This window comes from Salmo salar, chromosome 13 (genome assembly GCF_965601325.2).
Source record: "Salmo salar chromosome 13, fSalSal1, whole genome shotgun sequence".
In the NCBI taxonomy this organism is placed as follows: Eukaryota; Metazoa; Chordata; class Actinopteri; order Salmoniformes; family Salmonidae; genus Salmo; species Salmo salar.
This window is the reverse complement of record NC_138303.1, coordinates 99,983,694-100,006,186: the sequence shown is the minus strand read 5'-3', so window position 1 is coordinate 100,006,186 and position 22,493 is coordinate 99,983,694. Positions and strand designations below refer to the sequence as shown.

General features: G+C 42.1%; 1 protein-coding gene across 9 annotated transcripts; it reads right to left on the bottom strand.

The window, feature by feature from the left end:
- Positions 1–1,811: 1,811 nt before the first annotated feature.
- Positions 1,812–13,274, bottom strand: LOC106568347 (heterogeneous nuclear ribonucleoprotein K). Of its 9 annotated transcripts, none has more exons than XM_014138613.3 (16): positions 13,012–13,274; positions 11,581–11,690; positions 10,775–10,872; positions 10,481–10,537; positions 9,158–9,201; positions 7,968–8,040; positions 7,736–7,849; positions 7,329–7,457; positions 5,940–6,247; positions 5,683–5,736; positions 5,196–5,238; positions 3,138–3,153; positions 2,906–2,938; positions 2,724–2,791; positions 2,222–2,469; positions 1,812–2,105 (listed from the first exon to the last, which is right to left on the bottom strand). In XM_014138613.3, exons 2-15 carry the CDS (start codon positions 11,639–11,641, stop codon positions 2,266–2,268), a joined length of 1,302 nt encoding a protein of 433 aa, XP_013994088.1. In that variant the 5' UTR covers positions 11,642–11,690; positions 13,012–13,274; the 3' UTR covers positions 1,812–2,105; positions 2,222–2,265. The 9 variants fall into 9 exon arrangements, with proteins under 9 accessions (XP_013994088.1, XP_013994090.1, XP_013994091.1 ...); XM_014138615.3 differs by having other exon boundaries at positions 2,300–2,469; XM_014138616.3 differs by having other exon boundaries at positions 5,196–5,235.
- Between the last annotated feature and the right edge of the window lie 9,219 nt (positions 13,275–22,493).

The window sequence follows — 22,493 nt, the reverse complement described above, 5'->3', positions numbered from 1 at the left end:
AATTTTGGGCACAAATTTGTTTACATCCCTGTTAATAAGAATTTCTCCTTTACCAAGATATTCCATCCACCTGACAGGTGTGGCATATCAAGAAACCGATTTAATAGCATGATCATTACACAGGTGCACCTTGTGCTAGGGACAATAAAAGGACACTAAAACAACACGATGCCACAGATGTCTCAAGTTGAGGGAGCGTGCAATTGGCATGCTGACTGCAGGAATGTCCACCAGAGCTGTTTTTATTAATTTAACAAGGCAAGTCAGTTAAGAACAAATTCTTATTTACAATGATGGCCAAACCCAAACAACACTGGGACAATCGCCCTATGGGACTCCCAATCACAGCTGGTTGTGATACAGAATCAAACCAGGGTCTGTAGTGACAGCTATAGCATGGAGATGCAGTGCCTTAGACCGCTGCGCCACTCTGGAGCCCTAAAGCCAGAAAATGTAATGTTCATTTCTCTACCAGAAGCCGCCTCCATCATTGTTTGAGAATTTGGCAGTAACTCCAACCAGCCACACAACCGCAGACCACGTGTAAACATGCCAGCCAAGAACCTACACATCTGGTTTCTACAGCTGCGGGATCGTCCAAACTCATTCTGATTGGCTGGGCCTGGCTCCCAAGTGGGTGGACCTATGCGCTCCCAGGCCCACCCATGGCTGTGCCCCTACCATCATGTGAAATCCATAGACTAGGACCTAATGAATGTATTTCAATTGACTGATTTCCTTATATGAACTGTAACTCAGTAAAATCTTTGAAGTTGTTGCATTTATTTTTGTTCAGTAAAGTAGATACCCCAAAAAATTACTTACGCATTTTTACACCACTGGAAAGGAAAAACCAGCAGACACAAGGCCCTCCATGGAATAAGTTTGACCTGATCTACACTGATTGAAGTGGATTTAACAGGTGACATCAATAAGGGATCATAGCATTCACCTGGATTCATCTGGTCAGTCTGTCATTGAAAGAGCACGTGTGCTTAATGTTTTGTATACTCGGTGTATGTTAATACAGAACTCAGATGTCACAAGGTGGCACATGAATCATAGCCTTAGTCAACTAGGTATTACTTAATACTCATGATGCATTACTTGTAGAGAATGCCTGCCATAACAGCTACACCTAACTTCTCCTTGATACTGAAAGCAGTTTACTGAAAATATCAAGTTGATTTTATTACAACCATTTTATTCATTGCATCTAGGAAATATGGAAAAATAACACAAAACCTCCCCCCACATGTTTAGTAAATGGTGGCACAGACTTTATTACTCAGACTTGCAGCAGATACTACACCCCACAGACAGGTAGAGATTAACAGGGGTGACATGCCACTCATATGGAAAGAAAGGCTGCATTCCCATCCCAAACTGACTGGTGTCTACAAAGATCCCATCTAAAATTTTAAAAATGCTTACAAACCGACAAAAAAAAAAGAAACTGGCTTTAGCCAGTCTAAATGGATCCAAATGTCAATGATTATGTATTAAAGGAATTATATCAAGTCCCTCCCCGTTAACCAGCTGAAATCATGTAGAAAACTTAAAATCAACAATACTTTATTTTAGCCCTATCAGTCTCCCAACAAAATGAAACAATCCTAGCACTCTTATTCATCCTATGACACGATTACTGTACATTTTTATACAGCCCCTTATCTTTCAGCGGGGGAAAAAAATTAAGCTAAATGTATATATTTTTTTTAAATCAAAAAATGTTTCTTACAAAACAAGATTACATTCTGCATGCTGTACTGACTGGGAGGAGGAGCGTCTCAGGGGAGGCCAAGAGTGAACACAGACAGGTTAGTTTACTCCAAGTACAGAACAGCAGAATAATCCGGAAAGAAAACCCCCAAAAAACAAGCAAGGCAACAAAAAAAAAAGAAATAAAATAAACTGGGATACACTCATCCGACAGCTTTGAGAGAATTTCCAAACTTCTTATTAAAAGGTGTTAGATGACAGGGTGGAGGGCAAAGAACTACCCAAAGCAGAGGAATGTTGGCTCTGAATAGCGGGAGCGAACAGGCATGGCAGATTGGCTCCTCTTCCCTCTTTAGAAGAACCGACCAGAGTACTGCTTCACACTGCAACAAAACACAGTGGACAAGTGAATAAAGGGACCCTAGGAGTAATTTCTAGAACTACTTTATGTTCAATTTCATTTGTTAGTCATGAACGGCTCATTTCTTTCCTTGATTACCACGGATAGGGGACAGGGATGAATAGGTTTCCACCATACTGCTTTCAGCGGAGACGAGGAAAGGGTGCTAGCACGTGCCTGTTCTGCAGTAGATACTGGGCGTTCTGGATCTGGTCCTGTGTTCCATTGATGGTGATGATGCGGTCCTCGGAGCCCTCTAGTGGCTCGTCGATCTTGATGGACGCTCCCGACTCATGACGGATCTGCTTGATCCGCTGCCCGCCCTTCCCAATGATGGAGCCGGCCAGCTACGACAAGTGAGGAGCCAGGGTTACTTCTCCCCAACAATGTGATCGGTACAATGACAACCAGGTAAAGGGGGCACAGGGTTTTGGGGGGGAATATCAATCACGTATGAATAAAGGCTGATGTGGGAACTTTTTGACCAATTGGGAAGAATCTCATCTCGGTTCTTCTCATGAATATATTACAGGGATGTCTGTTGATCTGTGGTAAGGGGTGTTATTACACTTGGGACTGTGCTGATTAAACCTTTACTCACATCCTTGGGGATGGTAACTTGTGTTGTGATGACGGGACCCCCGATGTCACTGTATGACCCTCGGCCACCTGGAGAGAGACTCAGAATTTATCCTCTTGTGGAAAGTCCTCAAAACGACACGAAAACAAATACAGAAGCAACAAAATGAGACATTGATACAAATGTGATTTATTTGCACTCACCAGACTGAAAGGGCTCCCACGAGGAAGTGTTGTCTTTGAAAATATGAAGGGAGGAAAAGGAAGGATAACAATACATCACACCGTGGCTGGCAGACCACATAGACAGACCAACAAAGGACAGGGGGGAGAGCTGGTGGTGCTTACTAGACAGAAAGAACTCTTCTCTGACCAAAGAGACATTCAAACAAGAGTGTAGAGACTACCATGACCAGAAGAAACTCAGAGGACTCACCACCGTATCCACCACTCTGTATTCAGTAGAACATAGGGAAAGAAAGACGAATTGAGAGACTTATTACAAGACTGAAACATTCATTAAGTAAAATACTGGTTTAAATGTGTTTGATACTGAGCTCCATAATTTGTGCATATGAATCTTAGCTGCCTTATTCATTTTCTACTATGCATGTTATTGGTACGACCCGACCAAACCCGTCCGTGAATCGCAATGGTTTCACCTGAAGTTCATTTGTTAGTTTGGCTCCAGATTATGTATTCAGCTGCTCCTTGGTAACCAAGGAGACAACTGTTGCCAGGCAACAAGAGGCCTAACCAGTGTGTTCACTCTGAAGAGCAGCGCCAGTGTCCAAAACACCATGATTTCACTTGGGCAGGATAATAATCCCAATCCATTTACACACGTACAGTGCATTTGGAAAGTATTCAAACCCCTTCCCCTTTTCAACATTTTGTTATGTTACAGCCTTACTAGAAAATTTATTAAATTACTTTTCTTCCTCAATTTACACACAATACCCCACAATGACAAAGCCAAAACAGGTTTAGAAATTGTTGCAAATGTATTAAAAATAAAAACAGAAATACATTATTTACATAAGTATTCAGATTCTTTGCTATGAGACTCAATTGAGCTCTGGTGCATCTTGTCTCTAATCATCCTTGAGATGTTTCTACAACTTGGAGTCCACCTGTAGTAAATTCAATTGATTGGACATGACTTGGGGAAAAAAACACCTCTCTATATAAGGAGCATGTGCATGTCAGAGCAAAAACCAAGCCATGAGGTCGAAGGATTGTGCCGAGGCACAGATCTGGGGAAGGGTACCAAAACATTTCTGCAGCATTGAAGGTCCCCAAGAACACTGTGCCCTCCATCATTCTTAAATGGAAGTTTGGAAACACCAAGACTCTTCCTAGAGCTGGCCTCCTGATCAAACTGAGCAATCGCGGGAGAAGAGCCTTGGTCAGGGAGGTTAACAAGAACCCGATGGTCACTGAGAGCTCCTCTGTGGAGATGGGAGAACCTTCCAATAAGGACAACCATCTCTGCAGCACTCCACCAATCAGGCCTTTATGGTAGTGGCAAGACGGAAGCCACTCCTCAGTAAAAGGCACATGACAGCCTGCATACAGTTTGCCAAAAGGCAAACAAGATTCTCTGGTCTGATGAAACCAAGTTTGAACTCTTTAACCTGAATGCCAAGCGTCACTTCTGGAGGAAATCAGGCACCGCTCATCACCTGGCCAATACCATCCCTAAGGTGAAGCATGGATGGCAGCATCATGCTGTGGCAATGTTTTTCAGCGGCAGGGAATGGGAGACTTGTCAGGATCGAGGGAAAGATGAATGAAGCAAAGTACAGAGATCCTTGATTAAAACCTGCTCCCGAGCACTCAGGACCTCAGACTGGGGCGAAGGTTCACCTTCCAACAGGACAACAACCCTAGGCACACAGCCAAGACAACGCAGGAGTGGCTTCGGGACAAGTCTCTGAATGTCCTTGAGTGGCCCAGCCAGAGCCATGACTTGAACCCAATAGAACATCTCTGGAGAGACCTGAAAATAGCTGTGCAGCAATGCTCCCTATCCCACCTGACAGAGCTTGAGAGGATCTGCAGAGAAGAATGGAAGAAACTCCCCAAATACAGGTGTCCCAAGCTTGTAGCGTCATACCCAAGAAGACTTGAGGCTGTAATCCCTGTTTCAACAAAGGACTGAGTAAAGCGTTTGAATACTTCTGTAAATGTGTGTTTTTTTTTTTATAAATGTGCAAACATTTGTAAAAACCTTTGTTTACATTGTCATTATGAGGTAGTGTGTGTAGATTGATGGGGGGGGGGACTATTTAATCCATTTTAGAATAAGGTTGTAGCATAGAATGTGGAAGAAGTCAAAGGGGCTGAATTGGTTCCGAATGCACTGCAACTAAAACCAGTTAAAATGCGTGTCGACTTGCCTACTATTAAAAACACCAGGCAACAGACTGAAGCTGTCACTCTTCCATGCTAAACCCTCATCTAAAACACTTAACATGCTCAGGTCACTCACCATGCTGTCGTAGCGGTCTCCTGGTCTTCCTCTCCTGTCGCTGCTTAGATAAGAGGGAGGGTGTCGGGGGTTAACATGACAAGATAAGGTTCAGTTCACCACCTCTGATGAACTGATGTCAGCCCATTGGTTTGGGGGCTGCTAAGTCTGTAATATACAAGTGTGATGCCAGTCCCCCTGAAAGTGTGAAGAGCCAAGTTGTTTTTTAAAATCCGTGTTGATAAGAAGACACTGACATGGTGTTCTTATAGTCATCTATTCATGGGATGAGCGATCATGTTTACAAAATAACTACTGTGTCATGGGTAGAACTGTATTGACGGTCATTAAATCAACAGAAAAGGATTAAACCCAACATTTGACAGAGATGGTAATCTCCACATCTGAGCGAGCCATTCTCCAAATGACTAACTCGATTTGGAGAGGTGAAGGAGTTCCACCCTAACCACTCTGCAGGAGCTGCCTTTGTTTTACACAAATGACTTACTTTGGTCTGTCGTCCATGTTGCCGTGATAGCTCTGATGAGAGAACCGGTCCCCTCTGCAACCACACGACAGGGTCAACATGACTCAGTGGAAATGTGTCAGAAAAGATTCCTTTAAAGGATTAGTCCAACAAAGTAGGGTCATGTTCATTCTAGTTCTTTGTACTCAGGCACAGCGAAGGCACATGGTTATAAACGTCACTGAGTGACTGATGAGGTGATAAGAGGTAGCCATAAACAATAATTGAAAGCTCCTTACCCTCCTCTTGGGGGTGGTGGTAGGGGGAGGGGCAGGTTTCGAGCGCGGCTCCCTCCACGTCCTCTGGTTGGCAGGGGAGGGGGCGGACCCCGGCGAGGGCTCAAGTCGTCATAGTCCCGTCTGGAGGGGGGCATGGGTCGGCCGCCGCGGCCGGGGGGCATGCGCTCAAAGCCACCCCGGCCCCGTACGGGGAACCCCCCCATAGGCCGCCGGCCCCGCTCCTCGAACATCATTGTGAAGCCGCCGTAGTCGTATGTCTCGTCGTAGAAGTTGGGGTCGTAAGGCTGGGCGCGCCCTTTGATAGGAGCCTGAAGATAGATAATACTATGAGACCATTGTTGAGATGCTACATATAGCTGCCAAAATAAAGGAGATGAGGGCTACAAAGTAAATTGAAAGCAGGTGCTTCCACACAGGTGTAGTTCCTGAGTTAATTAAGAAATGAACATACCATCATGCTTAGGGTCATGTATAAAAATGTCCAGTGGCCCATTATTTTGGCTACCATGGATAGAATAGATCTCAGTGAGTTTGAAAGAGGGGTCTCAAAGGAGCATAGGGATTTAAAGGGTGTGTGTGTTGCCAGTCACCAGATTTCAAATCAATTGAACACTTATGGGAGATTATGGAGCGGCACCTGAGACAGTTCTCCACCAAATGATGTAATTTCTCGTGGTCATTCCTTAATTTTGCAAGTTACCAATATAAAATTAGTTTTGCTCTGGAATGACTACAATGTCAACAACTGTTGTAAATGGAATATATAAAAACAAACAAAAAGCATCTGCTGTTATTAAACAAGTACAATTCTAGTTTGACTGACTCATTGAGTTTCCATGTTTAGACACTGGTGATGGTGAAGTGTGTCGCGGTCACTGGCTCAGAACGGAACTCACAAGGGCTGGCACAATTACCGTATAATCCTTTTACCGACAATTATAGAAGACTTACAGTAGGGAGTTTAAAAACCAAAGAAATTGTGGAACGAACAGCTGACTAAACACTGGGCGGCCAGGCAATTATGCAGTTGAGTCAGTTTCCACGGTAACAGGGACCCTTTACAACACAATGAAACTTTGTTGCTCCTTGCTGAAATAAGCAAGGTGTTGTAGCAAATTAGTCTTTGGTTGCTTGATGAGTTGGCCATTTGAATCAGCTGTGTAGTGCTAGGGCGAACACCAAAACATGCACACAGGGGGGTCCCCAGGTCAGCGTTTGGGAAACCCTGGCCTAGGCAACAGCCCTCTGTCTGCAGAAGCACAGCAGAAAATGTGCGTGTTAAAATGTATCCGCACCCTATTAAAACTACTATAACGGAGACCGCGTCATTTAGCTGACCAATAAGTCATCCAAAATTCCATGACCGTCACAGACCTAACTCTCACCCACCTCAGATACCAACTCCAGGATAACTTTGATGCAATCGACAACACGGTCTGGCTTTCCTCCAACCAGAACCACTCGGTCAGTGGAGTGAGGACAGCACTCCTGGAATAGCTTGATGGTAGTCTGGGTGTTCTGGTGGAGACAGGAAGCCCAGCATGAAATAGACCCATAATACAACAGGAAGACGCAACACAATGCCATATGTTCAAAATGGGTTTGACCAGTCTTCAGCTTTGAGCATTAAATGAGATCTTCAATACATTTCCCATAACCATTTGTGGACAAGTGGGCAACAAGAAAACCTGTTAGGGCAGATCAAGCACATGCAATCTATGCACTTCAGCTTATTCTTGTAAATGAGTATGGACTGAGTCAAGTCAGCATTTGAAATTAGTGGGAACCCATCTTACCTCTCTTAACTCCTTTATCTTGGTACCCTTCACCCCAATGATGCCTCCGGCCAAACTCTGATGGATCAGCAAACGCAGCTCGCAGTCAAAATCAATCCCGTTATAATGCTGGTACTAGGAAAAAACAGGTACAGATCAGTCAGGTGAAAGAAAGCCTTTAGCTCTTGACTTTGAGGATTAGGAAAAAGATAAACCTATATGTGTATATCTCTGGAGGCCACGGGGCACTCACCTCTTCCAGAGTAGGGATAATCTTCAGCAGAATCTCTCCGATAGTCTCAATATCTGCACTCACACTCAGGATCCTGGTAAGGTATAGCATGTGGCCAAAGGCAACAAGGCAAAACAGAGGGAGGACAAAAAGCAAAAAATAAAGAAAAACTTATTTCAAGACGAAGACTCCTATGAAGCACAGAGCTAAAAAAAAAAATGTAACGTTTAAAAACAAAAAGAAAACGAAGACTTTCCCAACACTGGACTGAAATGTGAGCAACTTGAGGTGTGCTCGTTTATCTCACATCCAACAAGAGAGAGAGGCTTTAGGATTACAAAATGAAGCACAAGGCTGACCACTGTCTGGAGGGAGGGGGCTCTGTCTGGAGGGGGGGGCTATGTCTGGAGGGAGGGGGGCCTTTTAACCATCACCACCAGCACTTGAGGGGGGAGAAAGAAAAAAGTTAATTAAAAAAACCTGCCATCACAATCGTGCCACCGGCACACATTCTCAGTGACAGGGAGTCGGAAGGTAGAAGAGAAACAAAATAAAGAAAGCAGGGGGATGTGAGTGGTAACCACTAGGTGGTGGACAGGATAGACGGTGGAATGAAAGGTTTGGCAGGCAGTCTGGACTGATGGGGGGACTGAGAGAAAAACAAGAGGGGAGAAACCTAACGGAGGATAGAGAAACCCAACGGGGAGATGTAGCACAAGGGAGAAAAAAAGAGAACAGTGATGAGTTAGAGTGGGCGGAGCTTGAGCACTCAGATCATGAACAGTGATGTTGAGAACAGTGGGGTGGGGGAGGGGCGCGGCAGGGAGTAGCAAGGTGGGCCACAAGGACAGAGCGGGAAAGATCATTGGATTTCCACAAATCACAATTAAAAATACCACAGAAAGGTAACAGCAGCCAACAGCTGGGCTCCTCCCATTTAATATGATCTACTGAAAGTAGGTTCATTGATTTCATTTCTAGTGACAAAAAGGTCCAAATTAAATGGAAATACTTGAATGTGGGGGAAGAAGGGTAGAGTGGGGGAGAAGACAGAACAATTCAAATGGAACAATACACGTCTCTTGATAAAGGGAGAGGGAGGGGGGTTCTATATGTAGAAAATGTTCAAATGAAACAGAAGGCAGGCTATCAAAGACATGTGTTTTTCTCTGTTCTAATCAGGCAGTGAGGCAATAACTGGTGGGACATACCGCTCTGGGCCACTGCTGTCAGGGACAGATACACTGGCATTGTACTGCATTGGCCGTGGAGGTTGGCATTGGGCAAGGGCATTCAATCACAAGATGTCAAGTAAGGTGCCCGTTTAGGGAGGGGCACGTTTGTGGGCGGGCGGCGGGGCGGGGCAGGGCCAACCGGGGTGTCAGGTGGGCGGGCGTTCAGGGGCGAAGGTTGGGCCAACGTCAAGGTGGGCAACGCAGGAGGGGCATGTCGATCCAGTACATGGGCAACGGAGGAAGGTGGCCAAAAATAACAAAGTAAAGGAGAGGGAAGAGGGGGAGAAGGAATACATTTTAATTGAATACACGCTATACTCCATCACTATATAGCTTCCAAAAAATAAAAAATAAATAAAAAAGATGGTGAGTGTACAAGAAAAAGGGCAGCTGTACTAAGCCAGCTCTAGCAAAGACACTTAGCTAAATGGACTGCATAGATACTACAGAGGCTGTAATATACTATAGGTCCGCTCAGGCTTTGAGACACCTGTTTAAAGGGGGTTTTAGGGCATCACCACAGTCCGGTATTGCTTCAGGGATGTAAGGGGCATTAGAAATCACGTTCAGAGCCTAGTAGAGGATAGTTCCATTTTATCGGAAACACAAGAAAAATGCCCCCACCCACACTCTACCCCAAATCTGATCCAATCAAGCCAAACCATGTCTGTTCACATGAGCCAACCTATAGATGTGTCATTTGGGAAAGAGAATCTGACTACTGTACAAAAACACCGCAAATATCCCTCCAAGTGTTCACAGACATGCAACATTTGACCAATTCCACAGTAACAGAATGATGCAGAGACTCCGATTTTTCATTTTAAAAATGTAAACCAACAAAAAAACAATGATTGCAACAAAGTAAATGTGTTTTTTGTTAAATGTTCAGTGGAAATTGTTGAAAGTAGTCCATGTGCATAGAGTTCTATGGTAGGTTTAACTTTCCAAGTCATTGGTTTTTGTTTGACATACATTTCAAAGTGAAAAATCTAAGTCTCTGCATCATTCTGTTAATGTGGAATTGACCCAATCAAGTCAAACAATACATTCAGATAACAGAATGACTGTCTATAGATGGGAGATGAGATATAGATAGATGTGCGTGTATATATAAGAGGGAAACTATTTAGTACAGGGGTTACATTTCTTGAATAGGACGCATAAGGGTTGTCATTAGAATGGGGTAATTGGATACCATAATATCTATGAAAATGTCAGGTTTATAAGGACATAAATATAGCTTTACAGCAAATCCCCCAGTGGAGGAAAGAATTTGACAATGCCAACTGTACTCACGTCTGTGCGTAAGGCTTTTATATTCTTGCCACCCTTTCCGATAACAGCTCCAGCATTCTGAGGAGAAACAAGAGTGTTTCCTTAGGAACAGAGTAATGGGTCTGAGAGTCCGCTGAATGATATGAAACTTGGAAGATGGGATGTGATTAGCAAAACTCAGAACACCAGAAAAACACCTACCTATCCAGGAAGACATACAGATGTAAGAAATGGCATTGCTGATTTCACACAGTAAAGGGAATTCCTTATTTAAAAGCAATAGGGCTAAAATCCCATTTCTGTTGCAAGGCTTACTTTGCTCTGCAGTAGTACACGCAGCTCCACCATCTCATCAGTGTTGCGAGAGCGTTTGAAGGCCTGCTCCTCCTCCATGTCCTCGGCAGGGCGTTTACCTGGAAGGAGAAACCTGGAAAGTTAGCCTAATGCATTGTTCTTCCCAATACGGGTTCCAGCCAAAAGTCAGGCGACAGCATCCACCCAGCCCCTACCAGTCCACTTCCTGGATTAAAATTAGACGGAACTGCTCCTGAAACAGTAGTGACCTGGACAAGAGAAACACATGGCCATCTGACATACACACATGGTGCCAGCATGTAGCTATACCAGTAGTCCAGGGATTTACATTAAAGTCTGAAAAGTATGGGCAGGTCAGCAGTATTTTTTGGTTGCACTTAGGATCACTGGCCCAAAAATTGTAATTAGCCATCTACACCCAGAAGTGCAATATATTGCTGGCCTTTCACCTACACATAGGGGAGGAACCAGAAAAATCAGTAATGGAATTATACGTATTTTGGTTGTTAATTGAAAAAAATAACATATCAAAGCAGGCTTAACTTGTCTGTGCCATAAATTGTCTGTATTTTACTTAAATAATGGGGAGGAACCAGAACGATCAGTTTTAGGCTACTGGAATTCTTTAAAAAGGTTTGATTGTTTGGTTCACTTGTCCAAGGAAAATCGGACATCCCTTAATGTCAATCCCTGTAGTCCCTTCTGACTGATATCAGCTATTAGAGAAAAGCAGTGTTATATGTCTAGTCAAGGCAATTGCATGGCTTACACACAGCTTTGATGAGGCACTGCCAAAATAGCCTTACCGTTAGTGTCAGTGTTGCTGAAAGTGGTCTCTTCTTCCTGCTGCTCGATTTCTGTCTCCATTGTCTTGCACCAGCGGTGAAATGCGAACAGGCTCCTCTCTGTGGATCTGCTGTGTGAAGGCAACAATGTAAAATGAGGCTATGCCTTTTGAGGACACTGAGGCTGCGCCAGACACGACTGAGGGAAACTCACCTCATGATAAAATCCTCACCAATCCAATCTTGTCACTAATCAAACCTGTTGTTGCCTTGCCCCTATTTACAATTGTAATTCCTATTAATTCTTGGCCACAGGATACACAAAAGTGTTCTCTACTAGAATACAATGGAATGTATCCCAAATCACTGCCCTTGATATGAGTGGAAACCACTTGACATAATCATGATAACTGGGCTAAAATGAAAATAGTACCCCCCCCAACAAATTGTAGGAGGTAGCTTGAGTCATTGTGAACCGCTAGCTAGGTAGTTATGATGTGGGTGTAGTATGCTCTGCCTCAAATATTATGAGAAACTATTTCTGGATGCCTGCAAGCCAATGAGTTCCATTAAAAAATAACCGGATGATGACATTAGCTAGATACTTAGCTAACGTTCGTTGACGACTGACGCAGATGTTACTACTAGCAGCTGTTAACTAGTGAACTAGACAACATGCTAATGTTATACATGGAAACACTAAGTAATCTAGCCAAATTAACGTTTGCTACACAGAGTAGCTAGATTATTTCCGGTGTTGCTACATTGAAGGTTTAACTAGTTAACTTGACTTGCTTCTGCACAAACACATAGATTAACGTTAGCTAACGTTAACTATATATTTTTTAGTCAGCTATTAGCCATGTTGGTTTAGTTTAGCTGTCGGACTAACGTTAACTAGCCGTCTTAACCTGTATTAACTAACGCGAAACGTTAGCCAGGTAACGTTAGTTATTATCACATTGGCTAACAACCTGGCTGCGTTAGTTAGCCACCAGCAGCTAACGTTAGCTAGATAACTAACAACTCATCTGTACAAGTAGCCAACATACATGCGCTGTTACTTACAGTGTAACGTTAGTGTATGTAAGCGGCCTAGTGTCGTTTAACGATTGGCTGAATAAGTTAACTTGCAGCACATAGAGTCCAAATAATTGTAATACTTAACTAATGTTAGCTGACGTTCTCAAAAGGGGAAAACAAATTAGATGGTATCTAGCTAGTTAGATGCCGTTAGGTAGCTAAATTAGCTAGGCTAGATTGCTAACGTTAGCTACATAGCTAGCTACCGCTAGTTAGCGTAGCTAATATTAGCGATAGAGTTCACGAGGCTTATCCCCAACTGAGCCTAAAAGTGACTTAATTCTCATTGACCGATTACAACGCAAATGAACTAACAAACAACCTCTTTATAATCTAACTTTAACCACAAACCTAAAATATTTAACAAACCTTCAGCCAAACCGCGTTCTCCACAGCAATTTCTTGTCCTGAAATTGTCAGCAACCAAAACCTTCCGAATACAGTGAAACAGCAAAATAGGGAGTCAGTCTACTGTCTTCTTTCACTGATTGGAGAGGGCAGGTTCGAGATTGGGTATATCAGTTGTCTCTCAAAGTCAACACGTCTTCAAAGAAATGTAAGAGGTCGACAAATTAGCTGACGCTGGGCACGAACCTTTGATTTACCAATCATGCAGAGCTATGTGAGAGTCGTTATAGCAACTGGGCGGGACTTACAAGTCCCGAGCCCCAGAGACCGTGCCTATCAGTACCTACCACTCAGTGGCGACCCGTCATTCAGGACAAGTGAGGCTCCACATTTTTAGCAACAAAAAAAAAACAACCAAACAAATGAATACTTTTTTTTATTAGGGGGGGCTTGCATTAATACGTGTCACAAACCAGTTTGCAAACAATGTAAAAAAAATAAATATATATATCATTCAGTTAATAAAGCTGCACACACACATGGTCTCTTTTTTGTTTTCTTGAGTAAAGCAGCTCCAAAATGCAGGTGTTTCAGCCTAGCCCAGTGCTTTCTGTGGTGATGGGGCGAACCAGCAGAAAATAGGAGCATTGCGCCGTGATTGGCTCAGTGTTCCGTCACTCATGGGGACAGTACGTCACCGCCAAGTTTAAGTCCTTAGTAAGGGTAGACATCCAAAATTTCAGCCCTTTGGATCCTGCCATAGAATTATATTACAAGTGCCTTTCCAATAAGGTTCAAGGTCACTGGCCACAGATAAAATGACGTCAAATCACGTTATATGTACAGTAGCTTTGATTGGACTGATCATGTCAACATCTTACTTTCAAAGTAAGCTAGCAAGTCATCATCATGAATCTAGTCAACAATCTACTTGCAAATCCTTTTTAATCCTTATCATACGAAGAGAAATAATGAAGAGAAATTATAGATAAAACGTATCGGTACTCATCGGCCATTGGACAAAGATTACACAACAAGGTGGAAATCGCAAATTCAACAATGAGTGGTTTGGAAGGAATCAGTGGCAAACTGCAAGCATTGCAAAGCAACCACTAACGTTAGCCTGCTATTCAATGGAGTGGCTGTGTGTTTTTTCTTCTGAGTTCCCAACATAAATACAGAGAATGCCAGACTTTGATGACAAAGTTTGATGACAAAATTTGCCCACAAAGGACGGCCGCGCCCCCTGCACAAGGTGAGTCCAAAAATGTCTTGTATGCTGCTGCATAAATTATGTAATATGCAAGGGTGATATGTATACTGTAGCTAAGAAAGTAATACTAAGTGTATGTTGTGTAGTAAGCTGTTAGTAGCCCATGTGCCTCACCCTAATAATTTGGTCTATTTTCACCAACGCGATATTGTACACACATCGTTCGTGGCAGATGTGTGCTTGTTTTGTACAGCTTTGACAGTGCTACTGATAGTAGTGGTGGCGCTTGGCTTGCACGTGCAAATTTAGCACACACAACATTCTATAATAGAATTGTGTTATTTGACGTGTCAAATTAAAAGCTTATTTAATGTGTCAAATAGTGTTATATGACGTGAATCTTTTTGACAAGCAAAGACACAAACGGCGTTCAATGTGCCTCACACTAATAATTTGGTCTATTTTCACCTCTTCATTTCGCCTACTGTTCTAACTTGGTGGTGCACATATAGCCTATAACCTGTTTTAGAGAAACGTAATAATCGAATATTGTAAGAACTTTCATTGTCTGTTTATATGCCCCTTTTATTTATCCTACGGTTCTGACTTGTTGTACAGGGAGTACACTGTAAGAACGGCCCATGTTCTCAATTCTGTCACTGTACATTTCAAAAGTGCTGAACAAATAGTTATATTGACTACATCCGTCGTCACTCGCTCATTAATGTCTTAATTGAAATTAGGGATTGCCTCTTATCCGCTTGTCGTCCTCTTATCCCATAGTTTGTACATCTCAATTGTCAGTAGAAACCACATTTGTTTAAGCAAGTCAGCCATATCAGCTATGTTTTTTAAAAGGCAGTAAATGAGGCTGAATGAACTGTTTCACTGCCAGACAAGGTTCAGCTGAAAGCCAGGTGTAGCAGTGGTAAGGTGTTGGGACTGCTGTTGGGACTCTGCTGTTGAGACAGCTTCATGTATACCCTAACAGTTTGTGGGCACCGTTTGTCACCATTATAGTGCAATTCATGTATTGTTTAGTGTTGTGTTATGTAGTGACTTCACTGGCATGCACCCCACATTTATTTTTTTGCCCCACCAAGATTTACATTATAAAATCGCCACTGTGTACGCTGAACAAAAATAAAAATGCAACATGTAAAGTGTTGGTCCCATGTTTCATGAGCTGAAATAAAAGATCCCAGAAATGTTCCATACGCACAAGAAACATATTTCTCTCAAATTTGTATACATCCCTGTTAGTGAGCATTTCTCCTTTGCCAAAATAATCCATCCACCTGACAGATGTGGCATATCAAGAAGCTGATTAAACAGCATGAAAATTACACAGGTGCACCTTGTGCTGGGGACAATAAAAGGCCAATCTAAAATGTGCCGTTTTGTCACGCAACACAATGCCACAGATGTCTCAAGTTTTCAGGGAGCTTGCAATTGGCATGCTGACTACAGGAATGTCCACCAGACCAGTTGCCAGAGAAATTTGTGTTAATTTCTCTTCCATTAGCTGCCTCCAACATTGTTTTAGAGAATTTGACAGCATGTCCAACCGGTCTCACAACCGCAGACCACGTGTATGGCATCCTGTGGGCGAGTGATTTGCTGATGTTAACGTTGTGACCAGAATGGCGGGGGGGTTATGGTATGGGCAGGCATAAGCTAAAGACAATGAACACAATTGCATTTTATAGATGGCTATATGAATGAACAGAAATACCATGACGAGATCCAGAGGCCCATTGTGAGGCCCATTTTTTTAAGGTATCTGTGACCAACAGATGCATATCTGGATTCCCAGTCATGTGAAATCCATAGATTAGGGCCTAATCGGTTTATTTCAGTTGACTAATTTCCTTATATGAACTGTAAATAGGTAAAATCTTTGAAATTGTTGCATTTTGCGTTCATATTTTTCTTCAGTATATTTTGCAGTACATCTGTGCATGGAGTGCGTGACTGAAATATTGACAAAACATGAAATGTGTAAAGGGGAATGAGGTTGACACAGCTTGACACGGGTAAGATATGTTACATCGTGAACAGATGAAAAGATTTACAGGTTACCAAGTTTCCTACGTTATAGTAGGTGGTCATCATTGCAATGATTCAGAAAAAACTATGTAGCCTAACATCTGTTTTCAAAATGTAGCCCAAGCTAATTGTTCAGTCATGCATCGACTTACATTGGTTTTATTACAATGTAACAATTACTATTGGATACACTGCTCAACCATAAGTCTTTTCATTAATCAAAATAGGAATGCCCTCTGGTCCTCCTTGTAGAGACAGTTGGGGTCCCTGCAGAATTGAAAGGCGGTGGGGCACCAATCTTAGAAATGACTTGATAAGAAGTAGCTGATTAACTCTGTTCTCATACAGTATTCAGACCCCTTTACTTTTTCCACATTTGCTACGCTACAGCCTTATTCTAAAATTGATTAAATAAAACATATTTTTTTGCAAATGTATTAAAAATAAAAAACAGAAATATCTTATTTAAATAAGTATTCAGACCCTTTGCTATGAGACTTGAAATTGAGCTCAGGTGCATCCTGTTTCCATTGATCATCCTTTAGATGTTTCTGCAACTTGATTGGAGTCCACCTGTGGTAAATTCAATTGATTGGACATGATTTGGAAAGTTGACAGTGCATATCAGAGCAAAAACTAAGTCATGATGTCGAAGGAATTGTCCGTAGAGCTCAGATACAGGATTATGTTGAGGCACATATCTGGGGAAGGGTACCTAGAAAGTTCTGCAGCATTGAGGGTCCCAAAGAACACAGTGGCCTCCATCATTCTTAAATGGGAGAAGTTTGGAACCACCAAGACTCTTCCTAGGGCTTGCCGCCTGGCCAAACTGAGAAATCGGGGGAGAAGGGCCTTGGTCAGGGAGGTGACCAAGAACCTGATGGTCACTCTGATGTATTAAGAGTCCCCAGAGTTCCCCTGTGGAGATGGGAGAACCTTCCAGAAAGATAATCATCACTGCAACACTCCACCAATCAGGCCTTTATGGTAGTGGCCAGACGGAAGCCACTCATCAGTAAAATAAACATGACAGACCATTTCGAGTTTGCCAAAAGGCACCTAATGGATGCTTAGACCATGAGAAACAATATGTTATGGTCTGATGAAACCAAGATTGAACTCTTTGGCCTGAATACCAAGCGTCACGTCTTGAAGAAACTTGGCACCATCCTTACATTGAAGCATGGTGGTGGCAGCATCATGATGTGGGCATGTTTTTCAGCGGCAGGTACTGGGAGACGAGTCAGGATTGAGGGAAAGATTAACAGAGAAAAGTACAGAGAGATCCTTGATGAAAAACTGCTTCAGAGCCCTCAGGACCTCTGACTTGGACGAAGGTTCATCTTCCAACAGGACAATGACCCTAAGCACACAGCCAAGACAATGCAGGAGTGGGTTCGGGACAATTCTCTGAATGTCCTTTAGTGGCCCAGCCAGAGCCCGGACTTGAACCCAATCTAACGTAAATCTAACGTCTCTGGAGAGACCTGACAGAGCTTGAGAGGTGGTTGGAAATTGGCAGAAAAAGCTTGTATTTTTGGTTCAAAAGAGATTCAATACAGTACAATATAGTTTGTATCCTTCTGTACTTGACTTCCCCATCTAGGTACAATTGAGGACATGTGACTTCTATCAAACTATTTGAACCCTCATTAGTCAATTTCTGTAATAACAACAAATTTCTCAATTTCTTGAGTGAATTGGAAAGCTCTTGGATGATGTCCTTTATCTTGGTTATGCAAAATGCCATTTCTCCCTGATTTGCCAGGCCTATTGAGATAGGCAAGTGTCAACTATAAGCAAAATAAAGAGCTCTCATCCTTCTCTCAAAGTCTGAGCCAGTTACCATGGAGACAGATATCATTCCGTACTTGATGTTTCTCATAGAAAATCCTGCTTACACATTTTCATCTGCATCCATAGCGACACTTGACATTGTCCATGCTATTTTGAAAGCCCTTAGTATCCATAGCGACACTATCCATCCAGGGTGTGTGTGTGTGTATGTGTGTGTGTGGATCAGAGTGATGAGTTTAGGCAAAGAATACCTCAGATCATGTCCAATAGTGTCTGGTCAAGAGGTTAAGCACTAAGGCACCTCACATTCACTCATTCCATCATGTCCCCCCCAGAGCCATGTATTTAGATGTAAATACATGACTCTGGATACTCTACCGATTGTTCAGTGAGTAAACCATTCAAACGAATCTGATCCTAATGAACAAATGTGAACAAAACATGACCTCATAGAATCACTCTATAGTACCAATCCCACACTACTCTGTTCTATCTAATACATTGGGTAAATCACAACTGGATACTATCCTGTTTCTATTTCTATTCTTCATAAGTGCCATGTGATTAAGCTAAGGTACAGGGGTAGAAAACGTATGCACATGGTTGCAATGTTTTATCCAGCTGACTTTATTGTTGGTCTCATTTCAATAACCATTGATGTCTGAAGTGTCCTTCACTTGCACATTGTGCTATTTCTGTGATCACTGAAAGACCTTGTCAAAATGATAGCACTTATCCCACAGAGATACAATGGTCACACAACATCACAGCAGCTGTGTGTGTTGTTGACCACCCAGAATGAGAAGAACTGTGTCAAGTGACACTACCAGGGGTAGTTGATTTACTTTTGCTCAAGTGGAAAAGTTCCCAGATTTAAAAAGTTGAACTGAGCATATTACATATTTTCTAATAATCTATATCACTCTGTTGTATTTCACTGGCTATTCAATATGCTTCAATATGCTAACGTCAGAATCACTCTTTTTTAAAATGAATAGATAGCCGACATATTTCATCTCATGACCCCCAAATAACATGGGTCCACAAACATTTAATTTTAAAACCATATGCTAGGTTAGGCTATTTTTGCTTTGACAAATTACAATGAATAGCTATTTCTCCACTGTCTTTCTTCCTTGACTGGGATGGAAGACTCATTTGAAGCACACACAGTCATATTTTGTTTAGTAATTATTTTTCATAGACGCAGCCCTACTTGTGCGTCAAACTGCACGTCACACTGGTAATGGCCATCCATGGAGCTGTGGTATTGTTGTGGAAGAAGCACTGTCTAGGCCTATGGAACGAGTTTGTGGGTATTAAGAATAAAATTGGCACATCAAATATAAGTAATGTAATTACATTTTATTCAAATATTCAACCCCCTATTATAATTAACTTAAATATGAGGGTGATGTAGGGCTATAGTGAGTAGCCTATTCCCAACTATTTTTCAGAATATGTGTACATGATAAGCATGCAAATTGAAAGCTGTTGAATTAAATAGTCCTAAAACTGATAAATGTTGATAAACTGTCAGCAATACATATCACTGTCTCGAGCGTCTTAACCATCTCCCTTTAAAAGCAATTCCAGTGATGGCTGGCGGAGATGCGCTCGTACACAGCCATAATCAATAGACGAATGCAGGTACCCTGCCTCCATGCACAAGCGCTCTGTCGCGCAACCTGGTCTCAGAGCATTTAGTATTATTCTGTACGTAAATCCGAGGTTTATTTATTTGTGGTGTCCATTATCCATTTCGTATCTGTTAAGAATTAAAATTCGTATGGTATGTTACAAATTGAAATTCGTCTGATATGTTACGAATTTGCAATATAATACTATTTCTGAGTTTTCTTGACTCCAAGATGGCGGGTTACTGTTTGGCTTGCTGCTGTTGTTTGAGCGCCATACTCAGATTACTGCAAACGTGTGCTTTCGTCGTGAAGCTTTTTTAAAAATCTGACACATTAAGGAGATGTTTATCTAAAGTTCCATGCATAACACTTGTATTTTCATCAACATTTATGATGAGTATTTCTGTAAATTGATGTGGCTCTCTGCAAAATCACCGGGGTTTTGGAGGCAAGAACATTACTAAACATAACGCCCCAATGTAAACTGAGATTTTTGGATATAAATATGAACTTTATCGAACAAAACATACATGTATTGTGTAACATGATGTCCTATGCGTGCCATCTGATGAAGATCATCAAAGGTTAGTGATTAATTTTAGCTGTATTTCTGTTTTTTGTGATGCCTCTCCTTGCTTGGAAAATGGCTGTTTGGCTTTTCTTGTTTAGGTGGTGTCCTAACATAATGTAATGTTTTGCTTTCGCCGTAAAGCCTTTTTGAAATCGGACACTGTGGTTGGATTAACGAGAATCTTATCTTTAAAATGATGAATCATACTTGTATGTGTGAGAAATTTTAATTATGAGATTTTTGTTGTTTTGAATTTGATGCTCTGCTATTTCACTGCCTGTTGTCAAATCGATCCCGCTAACGGGATTCGCGTGTTAAGGGGTCACTTAGAGGTTAACCTGTCTGGGAACCTGGGACGTTTGCATCCCATCCTAGTCAACAGCCAGTGGAATCGCGTCGCGCGAAATACAAATACCTCATAAATGCTATAACTTCAATTTCTCAAACATATGACTATTTTACACCATTTTATAGATACACCTCTCCTGAATCGAACCACGTTGTCCGATTTCAAAAAGGCTTTACAGCAAAAGCAAAACATTAGATTATGTTAGGAGAGTACCCTGCCAAAAATAATCACACTGCCATTTTCAAAGCAACAAGCATGCATCACAAATACCCAAAAACACAGCTAAATGCAGCACTAACCTTTGACAATCTTCATCAGATGACACATTCGTAGGACATCATGTTACACAATACATGCATTTTTTGTTCGATAAAGTTCATATTTATATATAAAAACAGCATTTTACATCGGCACGTGACGTTCAGAAAATATTTTCCCTCAAATGCTTCCGGTGAAACAGCGCTACAATTTACAAAATTACTATTTGAAAACATTGTTAAAATTTAATATTGTCATTCAAAGAATTATAGATTAACATCTCGTGAATGCATCCGCATTGCCAGATTTAAAAATAACTTTACTGGGAAATCACACTTTGCAATAAACGAGGTGCTATGCTCAGAAAAATAGGCTAGGCGATACAGGTTAGCGCCATCTTGGAACCATCTAAAATCAAATATAATATTGTAAATATTCCCTTACCTTTGATTATCTTCATCAGAAGGCACTTCCAGGAATCCCAGGTCCACAACAAATGTAGTTTTGTTCGAAAAAGTTAATAATTTATGTCCCAATAGCTCCTTCTTGTTAGCGCGTTCCGAAGGCTACTCATAATGTACGAGGCGCGCGGGACTTGTCGTCATGAATGTGCAAAAAATATATATTTACGTTCGTTCAAACATGTCAAACGTTGTATAACATAAATCTTTAAGGCCTTTTTCAATCAGAGCTTCAATAATATTCAAGGCGGACGATTGCATTGTCTTACTAAACGTTTCGGAAGGAAAGGGTGCCCACGGGCGCTCGCGTCATAGTAGTAAAGGCCCTCCCCCTATGACCAACTTTCCAGGCCTCTCGTTCGGTCAGTTTTTACCGGAGAAGACTCAAACCACTTTGTAAAGGCTGTTGACATCTAGTGGAAGCCGTAGGAAGTGCTCAATGAATCCTAACTCACGGTGTGTTTCATAGGCAAAGTGTTGAAGGTGATTCCACAAATCAGATTTCCACTTCCTGCATGGAATCTTCTCAGGTTTTGGCCTGCCATATGAGTTCTGTTATACTCAGACACCATTCAAACAGTTTTAGAAACTTTAGAGTGTTTTCTATCCAAATCTACTAATTATATGCATATTCTAGTTACTGGGCAGGAGTAGTAACCAGATTAAATCGGGTACGTTTTTTATCCGGCCATGCAAATACTGCCCCCTAGCCCCAACAGGTTAAGTAAATGTCTTATTTAACCACACCAAACATAACATATCATATTTATTCGAGTGTCCCGGATTTACGTTCACCATGTTACGTCTAGTCTATGAGAACAGGCTGTGTCGCTACATCGCCACGCATTCTGACTCCACCGTGCTGTCTCTCTTATTTCGATCTCCATCAGTACTACATATGAAGAAGAATCACCACGACAACGGTTTGCTCCTCAAAACATCGGGAGCACAACGTTTGACCATGCAGAGACAGTCGCTCGGCCCCTAAGAAAGAGACGGGAGAGGCAGCACCAGGACGGAGCACTTGACACCTTGCTTCACGGCATCGATATGCAGTAGTTTGATACCAATTCTGCGGAGACAGGGATTGCGCATTCGTGATCAACTGTAGTCTCATTCGTGGTGCCAAACTGATTAATTTGGCGATAGGGGTGGGGGTGGGGGG